Source organism: Lycorma delicatula, chromosome 4, assembly GCF_047948215.1.
Source record: "Lycorma delicatula isolate Av1 chromosome 4, ASM4794821v1, whole genome shotgun sequence".
Taxonomy (NCBI): domain Eukaryota; kingdom Metazoa; phylum Arthropoda; class Insecta; order Hemiptera; family Fulgoridae; genus Lycorma; species Lycorma delicatula.
Window position 1 is genome coordinate 18,393,558 of NC_134458.1, and position 19,864 is coordinate 18,413,421.

At 37.1% G+C, this 19,864-nt stretch overlaps 1 protein-coding gene across 1 annotated transcript in view; it reads left to right on the forward strand.

Annotated features, from left to right (window-relative positions):
- Positions 1 to 19,864, forward strand: part of LOC142323154 (uncharacterized) — a 178,121-nt gene that overhangs the window by 13,640 nt on the left and 144,617 nt on the right. The window contains exon 2 of the mRNA XM_075362429.1: positions 17,958 to 18,032. Coding sequence (XP_075218544.1) covers positions 17,966 to 18,032 — 67 coding nt within the window. The 5' untranslated portion in view covers positions 17,958 to 17,965. The remainder of the gene's footprint in view (positions 1 to 17,957; positions 18,033 to 19,864) is intronic.

The following is a 19,864-nucleotide window of genomic DNA, read 5'->3' on the forward strand; positions in this document are numbered from 1 at the left end:
CGAATCACAAACAATACCAATATAACCGTGGCGCACGATGCCAAATCGCCTACCTCCAACCAATCCAGTGCCTAGGCTGGAACCCTAGCCACCCGGGATCCTACTACGATCAAATACCTCGATTAAACTTCCTCTGCAGAGTTACACACCGCTGGGACGCGAAGAAAACCAGCCATTATAGATCTCTCCTTGCGGATCATCCAGTTGATACGGGGATCCAGAAAGGAATGTATTCTCTCAAGTTCCCTAACAGCTCGTGAACGATCGTCCTCATATCTGGGACAGACATAGAGGACATGGTCTACTGTATCATCAGTCCTACAATCCGGACATTGACTCGAATTCACCAAACGAAACTTAGCCAAATCACCCGAAAGGCACCATGCTTGGAAAGAAACGGTTTGATATACCGATTGGGGGAAATCCATCTAATCGCACCTCAATCAGACACTATAGGAAATATATCATGTGTGCAGCGACCTGTGGAGGATTCGTCCCACCTGACCTGCCAAGACCCAGTGCCCCGGTCTTCAATCTTCTGCTTTCCTTCTGACGTCAATAGGTTACCTTTGAAATGTAGCGTTCCTTACGCTCAATAGCTAAGATATGTAATGGCGTGACTCCGACTATTGCACAGACCCTCTCTTGCGAAACTGTTTTATAACCGCCTATAACTTAATCGTACGCACTGGTGTGTTTAGACCAACCTCCATCGAGGCTAACACTATATTGGGAAAGAGTCTCCCAATCGATTTAGTGGTGAAAATTCGGGCGGCTATGTGGAAATTGCGAAGAGGTAGGAAGGCCTGAGGTATTTGGGATGCGGTTTCGAGCCGGGCCTGTACGGGACACAATGCGCCGGTTCTAAATTTCGAACAGTTTCCCATCTTTCACGTGCGGAGGAGGCTTTATAGCTTCGCCTTGGAAGCATGGCAGCAAGAATAGCACCCCACGACTTGGGTGGGTCCTTGTATACATTTATACAGGATGTTGGGGGATGGTACGCTTCTAGTTCTTTTTTAAGGGTAACCGGAGCCCAAGTGCTCTCTAACCACGCGAATTGGAACCAATATTTGTTTCGGTTTCATCTGGCAGCTGATGAGCTGTACATCTACGGGGAGGTCCAGTCGAACAACACACGATATTCGACTACCCAACTGTTCGGGGTCCAGAACTCGGGCTACCCTGGAACTTAGAGGTCAAGGGGAAAATTGGCGGCGAGTCAATGTGGCGTGAACCGCATTGTCGGACCGTGTGGGAGTTCCTTGATGCCGTTGCTTTGAAACCGTAAAATGAAACTAAAACTAAAAAGAATTTAACAAAGTCCAAGAGGGTGTGTAAAGGGCCCCAACTTGGATAACGGGAAAACTATATAACTAAACCTAGGTTGAAAACGTAAAACTAAAACCTGAAAACTAATATCACTAAAATAAATATAACTACTATCACAGATAAAAAACTTAAAAATAAATAAAAACTGTATAAATATATATAAACCAAAATAATATTGAAATAAATTTAACAAACTCCGAGAGGAGTGTAAAAGGCTCCTTCTCGGATAACAGACGAAAGTATAATTAAAAATCAAACACATAACAATAAAAAAAAGAACAGCACTATTAAAACGTATGTAAAATATTAATATATCTAAGATATAGAAACACCCGGTCCAAAACTCCCGTATTATTGCTCAGGATTTGACGAATGTTCCTGGGCAATTTAAATTTACGACGCAAGGCCGCATAATGCACACAATCCACAAAGATCTGACGCACCGTCAAGGAGCAGCTGCATTGTATGCATATTGGTGCGTTTACGGTTGACATTAGATAACCGTGTATAGCTATCGTATGTCTTATCCGCAATCGGCAGAGAACCACTTCCTCACGACGAAGTTTTCTGAATGAGTGCAATACAGAGTCGCTAAATATAAGGACATGCCGGTATTTTCGGTTAACGATATTCAATGCGTTATTAATAGCATACAATTTAGCAGTAAATATACCTGTAATATTAAGCAGACCAAACATATAGATTCTGCTTTTAAGAATAAATGCGCTTCCAACAGTATCATTCTCTTTTGATCCGTATGTGTATACTATTGCGTCTGGGTTTATTCTGGATAGGATATGGTGAAATGTTTGCTAAAGACGATAGGTGGTGTTGATTGTTTCTTGTATATGGTAAGATCAAAAATAAAATTTATAAGGCTAATTCTCCACTGTAGATACGAATAGGGATACGTGGGAAGAATAGCAGGTATGTCTACGTTAAAACCTGTAGTAACCGCCGGATACGTATACCCATAGGTGCAGTGGATCGTTGATGGTCCTCATATTTTTGTAAATTAGGATTAGAAAGAACTGCGGTAAAAGCCGGGTGATTCGGTTGCCCTTTAAGGCGGGCAAAGTAAGATGCTGAAAGTTGGTCACGTCTATCCCAAAGTGATGGTTCACCGCACGGTACATGTATGCTAGTTACATGGCTTGATATAAAAGTCTTGGTGGTAAGTCGGAGAGAAGCGTGATGTACAACATCTAACATTTTTAGCGCGCTTTTATGCGCTGAAGAGTAGGCGATACAACCGTAATGTAAGCGAGAACGAACTAAAGAGTAATAAAATCGCAACTTAGATGACCTATCGGCTTCCCATTTGGTGTTGCTAAGAACTCGCAGCATCTCTAACATTTTTAAACATTTTGTTTTTAGTTCTATCATGTGATTGACCCACGTAAGACGGTTGTCAAAAATCAAACCTAAAAACTTGATATCAGGAGTGATAGAAATTTGCTCTCCGTTGAGAAAAACTTGCGGAGTAGATGGGTCCCGCAAGCGAGAAAAGACTACACATTTTGTTTTCTCAGGTGAAAATGTGAAGCCGGTCACCTTGGACCAAGCTTCAAGACGAGATATTTTGTTCTGTATTACTCTGTCTGCTGTGGCTGTTGAACGGGATATAATATACACGGCAAAATCATCAGTAAATAACGAACATGAAACAGGAGGGTGCACACAATCAATAATACTGTTGATGGTTGTAGCGAACAAGGTGGCACTTAATACACTTCATTGAGGGACTCCATTCTCTAAGTGACGCTACCCGATAGCTAATCTCCAATACGAACACGGAAAGTTCGGTCATTTAAGAAACCTCTGATAAAAGTCAGCATGTTATCCTTTACTCCCTATTCTTTAAGGGTATTTAGGATACCTCGTCGCCTGGCCGTGTCGAACGCCCTCGTGATATCAAAGAAGACAGCGACGAGGTGCTGGCGTAGCAGAAAAGTGTTCTGAATAGTAGTTTCCAATGACCCTCAATGATCAGTGGATGATCGTCCTTGTCGGAAACCACACTGCTCTGGAGATAAAAGGCCATCTCTCTCTAAATACCATATAAGCCTGCGGTTGACCATTCTCTCCATTATTTTGCATAGGACGCTTGTTAAGGAGACAGAGCGGTAGATTGAGGGGCTTTCTTTGTCTTTCCCAGGCTTAAGCACTGGTATGACTATGGCTTCTGACCAGACCGAAGGGAAAACTTGTGAAGAGAATAGACCATTATAAATAAATAATAAGTATTGTAGCACTGAACTTGGAAGATACGAGATCATACTGAGACGAATGTTGTCAGGTCCAGGGGAGGTGTCACGTGAGTTTTTAAGTGCATGTGATAACTCGTTGAATGAAAATGGAGCGTTTAATTCACCAACCGAATCACTAATGTTGAACGGTAGTTCTTCCGTCTATATTTTGTACCTCTGAAAATCTATACTGTATGATGAGGTGAGAGACACCGAATAGAAAGAATCTGCTAAGTTACTTGCCACTGCAGAAGGTGATGTAAAGTACTCCTTCATGAATAAGTCCGAGAATGTGTTGAAGAATACTCGACGACATACCGCTCTAGCCTTACGGTATAAATGTACGTGTTCATTTGTAGGCGTGCGGTTAAATTTGCGCAGTGCCTGTCGTAGATTGCTAATAGCGTTTCGGCAATCATCATTCCACCAAGGAACAGAAGGATGTCTTGTGTTTCGCGATGTTTGTGGGATGTATCTATTAGCATTGTCAAGTATTAGAGATGTAAGTTCGTCAAGGGTGTCTGCACCATCGACATACTGTGATAGGAAGACTTTATGGTAACTGTTCCGTTCTAACTTTTCAACAGTCCATCTCCGTACCCTTTTATTCGCCTGGCGGGTGTCACCATTGGTTATAATAATTGGCCTGTCATGGAATTTGCGTGAGAAGATTTGATTCTTCTAGAGCATTGAACTCAGATTTCGGGAAGAGATACAAATTGCAAATATTCAATTTAAACGGGACTGAGATTTTTACAGCAACAGCAGGAATGTGGGTAGCTAGAATTAGCCTTGTAGCCGATACCTCATTCCGCTTAAAAATAGCAACTCCACCACTCTCTCTACTATCTACAAGACAATCGTATCTCTCACATTAATAGTCTCTGAGATTTGTAGCATCTTGCGGTAATAGATGTGTTTCTTGAAAAACACATTATTAATGATCCATGTGAACGCATCAACACTCTAACATCTTCAATGCGGGACCTCTAACGTTCCACTGAATAATGTTCATAAGAATAGATAAATAAATTCAGGAAAGTATATAAAAATTAATTGTATGTGATTCGGTTTTTCTTTTTCCGGTGCCCTGGGGTCCGGTAGTTCTTCAATTATATCCTCTCCAGTATATGGGGTGATTGTGGTGGGGATTAGCAGAATGGGATGCCGCAGGTGAAATCCCAGAGGGGTGGTTACGTGGGTTCCCTTAACAGGGTGCTTGCTAGATGGCTTACCTCCAGCTGTGATAACTCCTGCCCGTACTGGTAAAACTTTGGGAACAGGAACTTTCATAGGGATCCCACTGTTGGATTCATTAACTGCAAGGGAAGACTTTTTGTTCATCTTTGTCAGTTCTGAAATAGTGGCTGATATGCAACTTGATCAGATAACATCTGAACAGGTTTTTTTAGCTCATTGCAGGATCCGCATGGCTGATTATTTAAATTTGTAGGAACTTCTTTTGATGTGGCGATAGCAAAAGATACGTCTGGTTTAACCAGGTTCCTTGAATTAATAGTTTTTATATGTTCTCTGTGTGCCGCCAGAAAGGATAGTTTCTGCTCGGTAGAGATTCTAAAAATTGCCTTTTCTTCCTTAAAAGTTGGGCAATGTCGAGAGCAAGCAGTTTGCTAACCACTGCAATTAGCACATTCTTCATCTTGACAGTTATTATCATTATGGCCTTCCTTAGCACATCTACCACAGACCTCTGTTTTTGAGCAAGATGTTGTAGTGTGACCATACCCTTGGCATTTGAAACATCGTCGAGGTTGGGAATGAAAAGTCGTACTCGAACTGAAAGATAACCAATTTTTATTTTTTCCGGTGGGACTGGAAGGTTGAAAGTCAGTATAAGAGAAGGTGTTAGTTCTTCCATTCCGCTCTGTCTTTTTATTATACGCTTCACTTCTACAACTTCTTGGGCACAGAGCTCATCAACTATTTCACTGACATCTATATCCATAAGATCTCGGCAAAAAATTACCCCGCGACTCGTATTTAGGGTTTTGTAGCATTCCACACTTATATTTATATTGCCCATATTACGGAGACGTATGATAGATCGACTCTGTTCATATTGAATGTTTCAGTCAGAATTGATCCGTCACGTAATTTTCTGATGTTTTTCGGGGGACCACTTGCACATGTTATAGGCTTTGTTTATTAAGAAAGGCGAAACCTTTTGGAAGGAACCACCTTCCTGACTATTTCGGAGAAAAACGAATCTAATATTTTTAGAATTCAAGTCTAATGATTTGCGGTTCTCTTCAGCAGGATTTTTATCCTCGTCAGACAAAGCTGCCCGAGGTCTCTTCACAAGACTAGGTTTGGTGGTTTTTTCAGATGGACCACCAACCATCATAGTATTTATTATTGGTACTGAAATTTTGGTCCCACGAGTACCAGCGATAAAACGGACCACTCCAGCAGGGCGCATGTGTACTGAAGCTAGACCTAAATACAACTGGGTTCGCCCTGGTGCCCAGAGGACATCGTTGGAGACTCACTACGTAGAACCATTCACCCATCGACACGATAGTTCTCACCTTGGGTTACGGTTGCGTTTCGTGAGATGTCGCAACACCACCGAGTGTAAATATAAGAAAAGCAGTGTAAGATGTTGTTGTGTAGTTGTGTAAGGATATATGTTGTAATTTATGTAGTGTTCTTGTTGTAGTATGTATCTATAGTGTAAAGTGTTCTGCAGCTCAATGTGTAGTGGAAAGAAAAACTTCAGAGGCTATGCCTCTGAATAAGACTCATAAGAATAAGACTCCCCGTCGGGGTATTCGGTCTTATGCTTTAGGATGACCGAATGAGATGGTGGTGGGAGAAATGCCAGACAAACCAATATGAGCTTTATGATGGAGTGCTGGAACGGAAAGTGATTGGGGGAGTTCCTCAGGGGTCGGTTCTCGGGCCGACCCTCTGGAACATGTATGATGCAGTTTTCCAGGTTCCCTTTATACCGGTGGAACAGTCGTCTGTTATGCTGACGACATTGCATTGGTCATAAAGGCAGATACTTGGCGCCATCCGAGAAGATAAGGTCCTCCTTTCACAGTGAGGTCCTGTATTGGTGAGGGGATGGGGGGGGGGTGTTGATCTGTCCATGACGCCGGAAAAGACCTAAACCGTGGTGATTTCTACGGCAAAAAGACCAACATTGACTGTCGAGATTGACGGAAGGAAAATACTGTCGAAACCTGCCATTAAATATCTAGAATCTGGTCTGACGCTCCTCTAAGTTTCGGTAGGCATGCCCTCGAAGCCTCTGCAAAGTCGGAAAGGGTAATGCGATATTTAGTCGGGATTCGGCCAAATTGTAGCGGACTAGGTCAACAACGGAGGAAACTACTGACAGGAGTTGCCGCTGTTATATGGTCCTGAAGTTTTTCCAGATGTATGTATTTACTATACGGAAGATATAAGGGAGCGTTGGAGTTCTTTCGTAGGAAATGCTGTCCACGGTTGGCGGCTGCTTACAGGATCTTAATCCGGTAGGCCGTCGAAGTGATAGCTGGGTTGCTCCCGATTGACCTAGAGATAATTAAACGGAGAAGGTTACGCCAACGCGGACCACTGATTGTTGACGAAAAGAAACGTATCAATTCGGATATTATGGAGGAGTTGATAGCGATAGTTTCCCTGTTTGTGGAACTGAAGAGACGTCTTATCACGTCTTTTTCCAGTATCTCTGTTTTGAACTAGAGCGTGTCGAAGTCTCACGTTGGGCAGGAAGTATATGTTCTTACCTGAAGACTTCGAGCAGATTATGCTAGCGAAAGAAGAGAACTGGAACGCAGTGGCGAGATTTACCAAAGTAGTTGTAGACAAGCTGCGTATCGTGTTGAAGAAGGCCGAAGGGTTGCTGTGCGGCGGACAGGGCTGCGGTCGAGTGTCTAGGGCAGGGCTTCTTAAACTGTGGGTCGCGACCCCCAGGGGGGTCGCGAGACTACTGAAAGGGGGTCGCAAAGATCTGATACTTTTCAATCATTATAAATAAAATTTTAAAATTAGTATACACACTACGTACAAATATAAATACAAATAAAAATCATACAAAATACTATTGTAGTTTTATTATAACTATTTTTTGAAAAAAGTGGCAATGCAAAACTGTTATGTAGGGCCTATAAATGAAAATATGGAAGTAGCATTTAAAATAATAAATACAACGCGCTCCTCGATTTTCAACTGAACGTTCGACATTGATGTCTGGCCGCCGGCGTCAGTGTTTGCAAGATAACTTAGTGATTATAAGTACCCAGACGCCGCGTCGCCTTACAGCTTACACATACAATACGGAAGCATAATCAAGCTAGGCTAGGCGAATCGGCATATTATTTTTATAAAAGAATAATAAAAAAAATTAAATGAAAGCTTCTTTTTCGGCGTCTTTGTGATACGGTGCCTTTGTGCGCTGCACACTTTGAACACGCCATGCGTCGGGGTTGATCTGATCGTAATTTGTTGTCATTGCACTGGTAAAGATTCGAGTGTAGTTATTTTTCTGTTTGTACTTCAGTTTGGACTCAGCTTTGTCTTCGTAGTGACATGTGTGTATTTACTGTGTAATTTTCAGTTGGTGTTTTTAATTATTACGTTAATGTTCAACTACATTTTGTTTAATTATTTATTATTATTTAACCATAATGGATAAATGGCTAATTAAAATTCCAACTAATAAGTCTGCCACGCCGTCACAACCAAGTTGCAGTGCTTCAAATCCGACTTCTAGCAAAACAAAAAAAAGAAAATATGACGAATCATATTTGCAGTATGGCTTCACATGCTCTTCTCACAACAATGAAGAACAACCAGTGTGCTTAATTTGCAAAGAAGTTTTGGCTGCAGAAAGCATGAAACCGTCAAAACTGCAACGACATTTGAATACTAAACATGCAACGTTATCAAAAAAGCCAATAGAATATTTTGAGCGTCTTTTGCAAACATCAAATAAAGAAAAGAACACTTTGGAGAAGTATGTTACTTTGAATGATAAATATCTATTGGCATCGTATGAAGTTTCGTATTTGAAAGCAAAAACGAAAAAGCCTTTTACTATTGGAGAGCAACTTTTACTACCTGCAGCTATAAGAATGTCTGAAATTGTTCATGGAAAACAGTATGCTGCTGAAATTAGTAAAATTCCATTATCAAATGACACTGTGTCCAAAAGAATTTCAGACATTAGCAATGATCAATTTCAACAGCTTCTTATGAGGCTTAAAGACAGCTCAAAGTTTGCAATACAACTGGACGAGTCGACAGACTTTTCAAAAATGGCACAGTTGTTACTTTTTGTAAGATATATTTATGAGGGAAGCATTCATGAAGATATACTGTTTTGTCGTCCTCTGGAAGGTCATACTCGTGGAAAAGATATATATAAAAAAGTAAATGAGTTTTTTGAAAAAGAAGGATTAAATTGGAAAAATTGTGTTGGTGTGTGCACGGACGGTGCTGCAGCAATGACAAGATCTTGGTTTTACAGCATTTGTTAAAGCTGGAAATGATCATATTACATTTACACATTGTATGATTCACCGAGAGGCACTTGTTGTTAAAAAAATTGCACCAGAATTAAACACTGTGTTTTTTGATGCAGTCAAAATCATTAACTTTATTAAAAGTCGAGCACTTAATAGTCGATTGTTTAAAAATTTGTGCATCGATATGGATTCGGATTATACAAGTTTATTGTGACATGCTGAAGTTAGGTGGCTATCAAAAGGTCGAAGTTTGAAACGATTATTAACTTTAAAAGATGAAGTTCTTATATTTCTAACAGAGCAAAATTCTAATTTGGCCGATTATTTTCAAGATAATTTATGGCTTCTCAAGCTATGCTATTTGGCAGATATTTTTGATAAAATCAATGATATGAATTTATCAATGCAGGGAGTCTGCGTTAATATGTTTATGTTAAAAAATAAACTTGAGGCCTTTGTTAAAAAAATTCTTATATGGAAGAACAGAGTGGAAAGTGGATCGCTCGAAATGTTTCCATTTACTGACGAGTATATAATTAGTAACAATATTTCAAAAAAAGATACTCCTATAACAAAAATTATAGTTAATCATATGAAGGATATGGAAGTTTACATGCATAGGTATTTTCCCAATGATATCGATACACAACAATGGATTTGCAATCCATTTTCAATTGAAATGGAAGAAATTAATTTTTTAAACTTAAAAGCACAAGAAGAATTTGCCCAATTAACAAGTGATACTACCTTGCGACTTAGATTTTCTCAAGTGCCTGTGCATGAATTTTGGATAGAAATCAAATCAGAATATCCCCTACTATCGGAAATGGCAATGAACAAATTACTGCCATTTTGTACAACATATTTATGTGAATCAGCCTTTTCCACATTAACTTACATAAAATCAAAATACCGTTCAACTTTAATAAACATTGAAAATTTATTACGATCTGCACTAACTCAAATTGAGCCTAGATTTAATTATTTGTGTAAAAATAAACAATCACATCCGTCACATTAATATTGTTTGATGTTAATAATATGTTTTTATTAAAAAAATTGTTACAAAAGTTTATTTTTTCTATTGAATAAATATATATATAGTTTTATGTCATTCTATTTATTGTGTTTTATTACGACCGATATCCCGTCAACGTTTCCAATTATATATATGTGAAATGAATGGGTACGTATTCTTTAATCCTTATTTTATTTACATTGTAAAATAGTGCGATATTACATCTACATCTACGGTTAATATATATTTCATTATATGGAGGAGGGGGTCGTTTAAAATTTCCTAAGCTTGAAGGGGGTCGCTATATAAAAAAGTTTAAGAAGCCCTGGTCTAGGGGGCTCCCGATTTTGTGGGGGTCGACTGGATGCAACGAAGCCGTGGTCACTCCGCTGGAACGGACCCGTAGGGAAGTTTCCCTCTGCTGAAGCTTAGATTGGGGACGTTCTGGTAGGTTCAGTGTGAGCATGTGGTAAGTAACTGAAAGTGTGCATGATGTTGGCTGTGTGGGTGCGTGTATGTGATTGGCGTATATGTGTACCGCAGTTTGTTTGACTGTTGTGTGCATTTGGTGTTTGCCTGTGAGGGCCGACTGTGTTTGTGGACGTAATTGGGCTTTGTTCTGTTTTAGTGTTGCTTGCGTTTGTATCTTTGTGTTGAATGTGCGATTGTATTGGTGTTCTTTGATTGCGGTGTCCGATTGTGTGAGCTGTCGTCTCCTATTTCCTGAAATAATGCTGCATAAGCGGTTTCCTTGTGGGGTGGATAGCCAGTGGTGGAGGTTTAGTCGGTAGTGCGCAGGAACACATACGCACCTAATGATATCTTGCGGAACCTGTTAGCGAGCCCGACACTGTCTGGGCGCTTATAAATGGGGTTCTTCCACCTCTATATAAAAAAAACAACAAAAAAACAATATTTTATCCCCACTTCTTGTTTTAATAGATCCCCTACTCATATCTGACTCATTTTATCTTTAGGTAATTATCTATTTGTATAACTGATTGCTATTTTGTGTGTATTGATACCTTTACAATGCACATATTTTTCTCAAAAATTACATACATTAAACATTATTTTCCTTAAAATTAAATTATAAATATAAATATGATTTTTTAAATTAAATTAATATGTATGTTCTAGATTGGTATGTAATTTGTTCTTTGTCTACTATTTTGGTGCTGTTGAAATCGAACAACTGTTCATTGTCTGTTGTATGTTTTGTGAGCGCTGTCACTTCTTTTTTTCTATATTTATGGTTCTATCCTTTCTTTTTTTAAGCTATTAAGACGTTTGTCCAATGTACGGAGCATTACAGCTTTATACGGAATGCAAGGAATCTTACGTTGGTTTTTTAATTTTTTTCTATCGGCGATTTTAATTTACAAGACATACTATTCACATTGTTGTAATTTTGATGGGCTATTGCGAAATCCGTTTGGAGCAATTTTTTATTTTTTTTCTGATAGAACTGCGACATTTGGTAATGCAACATAATTGTCACTCTTATTATTTTTATTAGGATTGTTGGCTGATATGCTATTAGAGTAGTTATGAAATGTATTTTTAAATATTTTGTTTATGGTATTTTTCGGATAATTATCATAATAATAATTATTATTATTATTAATTAATAAAAATAATAAGAATGAGAATTTTGTTGCAATACCATATGTCGCAGATCTGACAGAAAAGATAAAAAAATTGTGTACAAAAGGATTTCGCAATAGCCCATCAAAATTACAACAATCTAAATATTATTTTTTCTAAATTAAAATCGTAGATAGAAAAATGAACAAGCCAACGTATTATACAGCATTCCTTGTAAAGACTGTAACGCGTTGTGTATTGGGCAAACAAATGTGCGAAGGGTAATTTTTGTTCGTAACGTTTTTGATAATAGTAATATTTGCGAATGAAAATTATTTTCCAAAATCTACGGTTTCCTCAAATACTATAAATATGCAGATTTTAATCAACGATGGTTTTTTTAAAATTATATTATTAATTTACGTTTCAGTGGTGCTTAAATCTCATTTTTTATAAATTTTTCAAAAGAAGTCGGATGGTAATGAAATTTAGTTACATTTCATATCTCCGAACCCCGTTAAAGAAATAATGTTTGATAGGATGGTTTTTTATACGGTGTATTGATGATATTCAATTTCTGAAAAAGAAATGCACCGACGGGGTGAGGAAATAAAAGGTTTCGTATATGTATTTCGATAAAAACGTTAGAGGAGATCATTTTTCCCTTATTTATTGTTTCGTCGCTTTAAGTGTTTGAAAAAAAACGTTTTTAGAAAATCATCCCCCGTTCCCCGAACATGTGAGATTACGAATTATTTCAGGGTAAAGTATAATTTACGATTACTAAAGTGCGGGTGACAAAATATGAAGAATATTTTTAAAAAAGCGGAGTGAATAATGAATTTAATTTTTTCTCATATTCTAACACGGTTAATATAAAAACTAGTAACGCGACTATATATATTAGAGATCGGTGTCGATAGTTTTTTAATTTGAAAATAATTCTTTTGGAATCGATGGGGTGGGGAGATTCTCTCACAAAGTCGAAAAATTTGCAACTCGTTACTGCTGTTTGTTTCAATTAAAAACTTATTTCTCGCTGTTACGAACTTATTTTGCTAATTTTTAAATCGCGGTTTATATAAGCAGTCGTCTATTATAATTATGTTTTATATATAGTTGTTAATTTAGTCAAATCTTTTATTTTTCTTCAGTTTTCTAGAACAGATGAAAAAGATTACCTTATTCCATATTTCTACCTTGTACCGAGCGTAACTCGTTAAAAAAAAAGTTAATTAAAAAAAATATTTAACTTCGTCAAGTCTATTCACGAACAAGCCGTCTTCGCGAGTTACCCGTTCGCGTAATTTTCTTTACTTTTACGGTGGTATTTGTACCACGTCGTGGATAAATTAAGCGTCCTTTTTTTTTGTACAGACTACACGTAAATTTCGGGTTATTATACACATCTCGGCTAGGTAAACAACGACGAGAGCCCTGGTCCTGACGGTGGTATCAATAAACCTGTCGTATTTTAAATTAAAACCGATCGACGATACGCCGATGATAACCTCAGAATCATATCGTATACGTCCGCTTGTATTATTGTTTATGTTATTTATGGGTTTGATTTTTATCGTTTTCGTCCGACGATGTTTATCAGATTATTTAAAAGTTATTCCGACTTCTTTATGCGCCGATAGTTATGAAACGTATACATAACTATTAATGACCGTTATCATTAGGAACTTCTCGTTAAGGGCGTTACCGGCGTTACAGATCGAGACGCCGGTAGTCGTTCGGCGAAAATACCGACGTACTAATTTTGTTATACTTATGCCGATAAGTTAGAAACGTAATGATTCGTTTCATAATCACGATAAAAAATCTGTTGTATTTTTAATTCTTTTATTATTTTTTCCGTTTAACTGTTAGTTTTAATTTCGTTACTGAAATTTGTGTTCCAATCGGCCGAAAGAAAAGTACTCTTGTTTTATTATTTTTTTAACGCAAATCAAATTTTAATCTACACCCTCCTGTGTTGAATTTACTGATACATTTTTAAAATATTACTTATTTACCGTCATGCTGCCTTATTTACTGTTGCTATATCATCGTCCTTAACCGATTCGGGTGATATGGGATCGACAATTTTCTAATTAAGGATCATTTTTTTCTAGTAATAACTATTTCTTTATCTTAAACAATGGTTTTTTTTCTTTTAAATTACGAGGAAACGTGTATTTAGCTTACAGAGGGACGTGACTATTAGACTTTCACTCCCGCTGCGCTTCTCTTTTTCCGGAATAGAACTTACAGTTGAAGGCGTATTACTGAAAAATAACAATAAACAAGCGCGAAGAGTTACGAACGGAGCAATGGGATCGTTACCTTGTTAGGAATATTTAAATTTCGATTTATATAATCCGCTTTATACGTACGCGTGTACAGATCGAATTACGTAATGTGTTTTAAATAAACGCGTTTTATCAGTCCTACTTTAACATATACAATAAAAAATGCATCTATCGACGCCTTTTTGTTTGTCGATGTTAGTTATAATTGATACTGACGGTATAGTTGCCCCAGCGAAACTACGAGCTTGTGATGTCACGTGATGATATCTCATTTTATTATTGTCTTCCAAAACATTATTTTTTCGCGTAATTATTATTTTTATTTCATTTTTCGACTTACAAACAATACGGGCGCCCAAACAATACATTTATGTTGTTGTGTGTTCAATTCTTTTCACTTGAGTTGATTACATGCATAAAAATGCTTAATGACTAAATCTTGTAAACTATAACAATTCTTTAACCAATGACTAATGCTCTGATTGGTATTATGTACTGGCCTATAAAATTTATACAATTAGAAATGATGTCTTTCGTCACGATTATATTTAGATCCGTCATTCGTGATAAGCAATATGTGTATAAAGAAATAAACTTTAGTCCAGTTTATATCGTGTTCAGCGAAGGTATTCGGATAGCGTTTTTGCACGGTCATGTTATTTTATAATTACTCATTGTTTTTCGCAAATTTTTTGTAATACATTATTTTTTGTTTTCTTTTTGTTCGTGTGTTATTAGTGCGGTTTGTTATGGCAGAATTTAAATCCACAGTTAAGAAAAAAAACTTAGGAGTCAAGCACCTGAAATTATCAATAATGTATATGATTTTATAAAAAAAGAAATTCTAAAAGTAGGTAAAATAACTGACGACAAACATACAATTGGCATTCAAAAATGCGAAGAAAGAACTGCTGCTAATTTTGGGATATCAAAAGCACAGGTTCAAGAACTCAGAAGAAAAGAAAAAGTCATGATTCTTCAGTCAACACCCCAATCGTGTTCTTTCATCACGCTGAAAAAGTATAAACAGCGTTCGAAACCTGTCATTGGACTGGACAGTTTTGATTTAGGTGTAGTTAAAAGAACAGTTAATGAATTTCATTCAAAGAAGAATGAATTGCCTACTTTAAAAAAATAAGGCAAGAACTTCAGTCATCAATCATCTATTGATTCTAAAGGCAGTGAATCAACTTAGCTGTTATTGTGAAAGAGCTAGGTTTCAAATGGCGTAAAACTGAAAATAACATAAAACCTTTAATTGAGAAATCCTATATCAGGTAGAAGAGAACTGAATATGTGCAGGCAATGGCTAAGTACAGACAAAGCAATGCTACAATTGTTTATATGGATGAAACGTACGTTTTAAGTTCGCATTTTTCGACAAAGTCGTAGTCTGATGGTATTGTTGAGGGACTTCATCTACTGATTGATAAAGATGATCATTTAATAGTAATTCATGCTGGAGGAGAAATCGGTTTTATTCCGAACGCGTTACTAACTTGGAAAGCCGCTTCGAAAAGTGGCGACTACCGTGATAACATGAATACAGACAATTTCTTGAAATAGGCGCGTGAAAAATTGATTCCAAATTTTCCACCAGTGTCAGTAGTAGTGATAACGCCCTCTATCACAATACAGATATTGATAAAGCACCAAATTTTAACTCCAGAAGAAAAGATATGACCGATTGGCTGGAGAAAACCTATATTCCGTGTAGTTAAAAATTCCGAAACCACAGTTATATGATTCAGTAAAGTTACGTAAAACTAAAGTACAAAAATATCACTTGGATGAACTTTTGAAAAAAATATAGGCATCGTATTCTTAAGACTCCCACCGTACCATCCTGATTTGAGTCGGATCGAAATGGTATGGTAAAAAGACCTTTGGCGAGTCATAACATTTTTTTTCACAAATGTTGAAAAATTAACTACGGAGAAAATTAATTCCATGAATGAAGATGACTGGAAACCCTATTGTGAAAAAGTAAAAAATATTGAAAAAGAGTATGAAAAACTGGAAACACGATAGATGAAATGACAGAACGTTATATTATACATGTAGACACTGATAGTGAAAGTGTCAGTGATAGATTCGTTTAGCGAGGATGCTAAGATTCAGGCTTCTACAAGACTTGCTAGAAGTCTGAATTAGAGACTTCTAATTCAGACTTCAGAATTCTAGCAAGTCTGCTAGAAGCCTGAATCAGATGCATGAAGAAAATTCAAGTAAGATTTTGCTTATTATTAAAAATTAATAATTTAGTATAAATAAAGGTAATAAAAGAATTAATTACGTATTGTTTATAATTAGTAAATGTAAATATGATAGTTATTACCACGTACAATATAATAAATAATACTTCGATTTGATGCGAGGAGTTGATGTTTTCGGGTCGAGTAGTAATACGCAATCTGCTCGTGACGTCACAAGCTCGTGTTTTGGCTGGACCACGCATTCTACCGGCCAATTCGGTTCCGTAGCGATAATCACCCTACAGTTTATGTCTTAAATTAAATTCGAAGGTATATTCTTGACATTTTAATTAATATAAGATTTAATTACTTTTAAGTAAATATTCAGAACGAAAGCTATAATTCATTTGTAGCTTTTAATCATATGTTTCCGCCGGCAAGTACTCCAGTTGCGCCTAATATGATATAGTTATTCCATAATGCTATATTTATTAAAATCGAAAGGCTTTTTCATTTTGTAATCGGAAGGGGATTAAAAACAATGCATCTAGCCTAATAATATTTTATATAAATATTTTCATCTGTAAAAACACACTTTTAAGGTATCTTGCGATGAAAATCTACTTCCTAAAAAAAAAAAAAATTAACGATGATCAAGGTGCATAAAATTACTATTTGTAACGTGTGAAAAAAGGCTATATATATATATATATTTTTTTTAATTAGAAATAAAATTCACCATTTATTTATTAAATGTTAGTGATAGTAATTTTTTGAACGATATCTTACTGTTTATTTTGCTGTAGCAAAAAAAAAAATTGATCGAAACGACTTGCCTGGGAGAATATCCATCCATATTAAATAACACGCATACTTATTCTAAATTATTATAAAAACCGATAGCCAACTAGTATCGATCGACAACAAATACAAAAAATATCGTTATCGGGCGTATCGAGAAAAAGCAAAATACCTTTTTTTTTACTGGTGGGCGCATAGATTAGGTTAACGGAAGCGGAATACAAAAACTTCCCTGTCGATGACCTATTCTGAATACTGCCAAAAGCAGAGAAAGTTACGATTATGTAACTTTAGAATTACTGCGATAAAAAAAAATCGAAAGAGTACACATTTTAATATCAAATCTACTTTAAACGATCTTTGCAGGGTTTTCTTTTTGTACGTTTGAACCGGTAAATCGTTTTTATAATTCCTATAATTTTCTATATTTAGAGTTTCTTAGCGAGCTTGTGTGTATTTTATCGTATAAAATTAAGGAACCTTTTTTTTGTCGCCTTATCTAGAAAATCTTCAGTGCCAAGTCGATTAAAAAACAGATTGAACTTTATTTTAAAAGATTGTAACAAAATGTTTAATACCCCTCGTGTCTTTTTTTTTTGGTAAAACAGAAGGATGGAAAAAGACAAGTAGTCTTTTTTGTTGTAAACATTAATTAGACGATCGGAAAAAATAAAATCTATTACTATTTTTTTTTACGGCTACATCAAATCCTTAAAACGTTCTAATAAAACTGTGAAAACAACGTGAAAGAACACGATAGCTTCTAAAGAATTCTGTAAAAAAATCCAGAAAATCAGATGGTATCACTATTTGTCATTTTTGTAGGTAAATACTATACCTATTTTGTAGGTAAAATACCTGTCGACCTGAGTGTAATAGGCGACCGAGTCTATTTTTAAAAAATTCTTATTCGATATCTTACTAGACGTGTAAAATTATCATTATGACTTGCAGTAACGTTTCAGTTTTTTATTTTACAGATCAGAGGATGGGATCGTCAGCGTCGACATGGCTCGGGCTTTCTATTTTATCAGCTCTTTTCCTTACTACATACGGTATGTGTTGTCGGACTATTTTTATCGCATGTTATTTTATGTAGTTTGTAGGCAATTTTATATAGTTGTAAAAATTTACTTTGAGCGTCGATTTAACCGTGCGATTATTATTATTATTATTATACGAATCGATATTTGCGTGCGTGTAATAAAGCTTTGTGAAATTTCCCTTAAACGTTTTATTTATTTTTGAGCCTTCGTAAATCGTTATCGGTTTGCTTGAACGGACGAGTCGAGGGAGGAGTTTTGAATAAAGTTAAACGGAAATCGAAACTGTATATGCTGTTTCCGATCCTATTCGTTTATAATTTACGACTATACTATTTCTGTTTAAGCTTTCGAGTCGCCGAACGAGTTCTACTATTCGAATAGCTGTCGTCGCACGTTCTTAAAATCACGCTTCATGATAGTAAAGAGAGCGAGCGTATTTTATTTCCCGTCGCTTACCTGTTACCTTACGCGATTTAAAATTCTAAAATTTAAATTCGAAAAACCTTTGTTTATTTATTAACGTAAATAAAATTTTCTTCATTGTGAAACGCATGAAAAAATCCAAAAAGGTATGCGCTAATAATGTTATTCTACTTTCCTCTTCCGATTAAGTTTGGACCGACTTATCGGCTGTTTTTCGGTTAAATCTGCTTCAGTCAAAATCGGCTTTTTTTTAAAAGAAAAACCGGTGTTTTAGTATTATTTTTTCTTTTTATTTAGTTTTAAACGCATGAAAAACGGTATAACGCGACTTTATTAATTTATTACATGTATCTGACGATACTGGTATAAATAGAGGTAAAAAAATATTTGCACGTGATGTTTTTCAATACTGTTATCTCTGTTACGAAATACTTATATTAATCGTATTAAATTTAATTTATGTTAATTACAATTTAATTTTTTACTTTTTTTTATCTTTTTATATAGCTGCTTTTACGTATAACGTGTGTACTCTTATTATTATTAAATCATAACAGAGAGTTTGCAACGTATTAATCACCGCATCGGTTCATTTAAAAAATAAAATGCACGGTTTTAAATGAAAATTAAAATTTCAATTTTCGGATTTTTCTCTATTGCGTTCTGAATAGATTGTCGCCGAATGATATCGCTGTAGTGGGGACCCGATGGCTTCGACGGCTCGTAATTCATAACCTTGTGGTGACCCTAAAAGGGCCGTTTTTTGCGTTAGCTCTGAGAAGAGCTGTTGGGTCTGAAAGCTGGTCTCCAGCGAAGTCAGGGAGTTGCGGTTCGTTCATTGAAGTCATACCAGGCTTCCTCTCAGCGGCACTTGGGTCCCCGTTACAGCGTGGCAATGTTGGTTCCCAGAGCCCCGCAGTGTCGGGTCGGCGTGGGTGCTCCTTCGCCGGCGCGGCTGAGGCGGTTCTCCCCGAGCGACCCCACGCTGGTCCGGCTACTGCTGCTGAGTCCGCCGGTCAGGGCGATTGAAGCCCGACGAGCTGGAGCGGGAAGGTAGCGTCCGCGTCCAGCGGCTCCCTCGGCGGGCGGGCCAGGCCTGCTGCTCTGGCGTTTATGTTAGCATCCGCCGAAAAGTTCCACGTTGAGCCGGCCAGGGAACTTCTCGTGTCTTCTTCCATCTTCTTCTTGGTGTTCTCCAGGTGGTGGTCGATGATGAATTGAGAATTCACTCTCGTGCACGCTCTTTTGTTTGGAGTCTGAGATTGGCGGGGCTGCAGCGTCGCTATGGTGCGCGGTCATCTGCATGGTGGGAGTAATACTTGCTCAGCGCGTACGTTTACTGTCCGGCAGCTCTCATCGTTAACTGGGTCTGGCGTGGTGTATTAGTATTGCCCTTTTGGGTCCCCAAGGGGGCAATA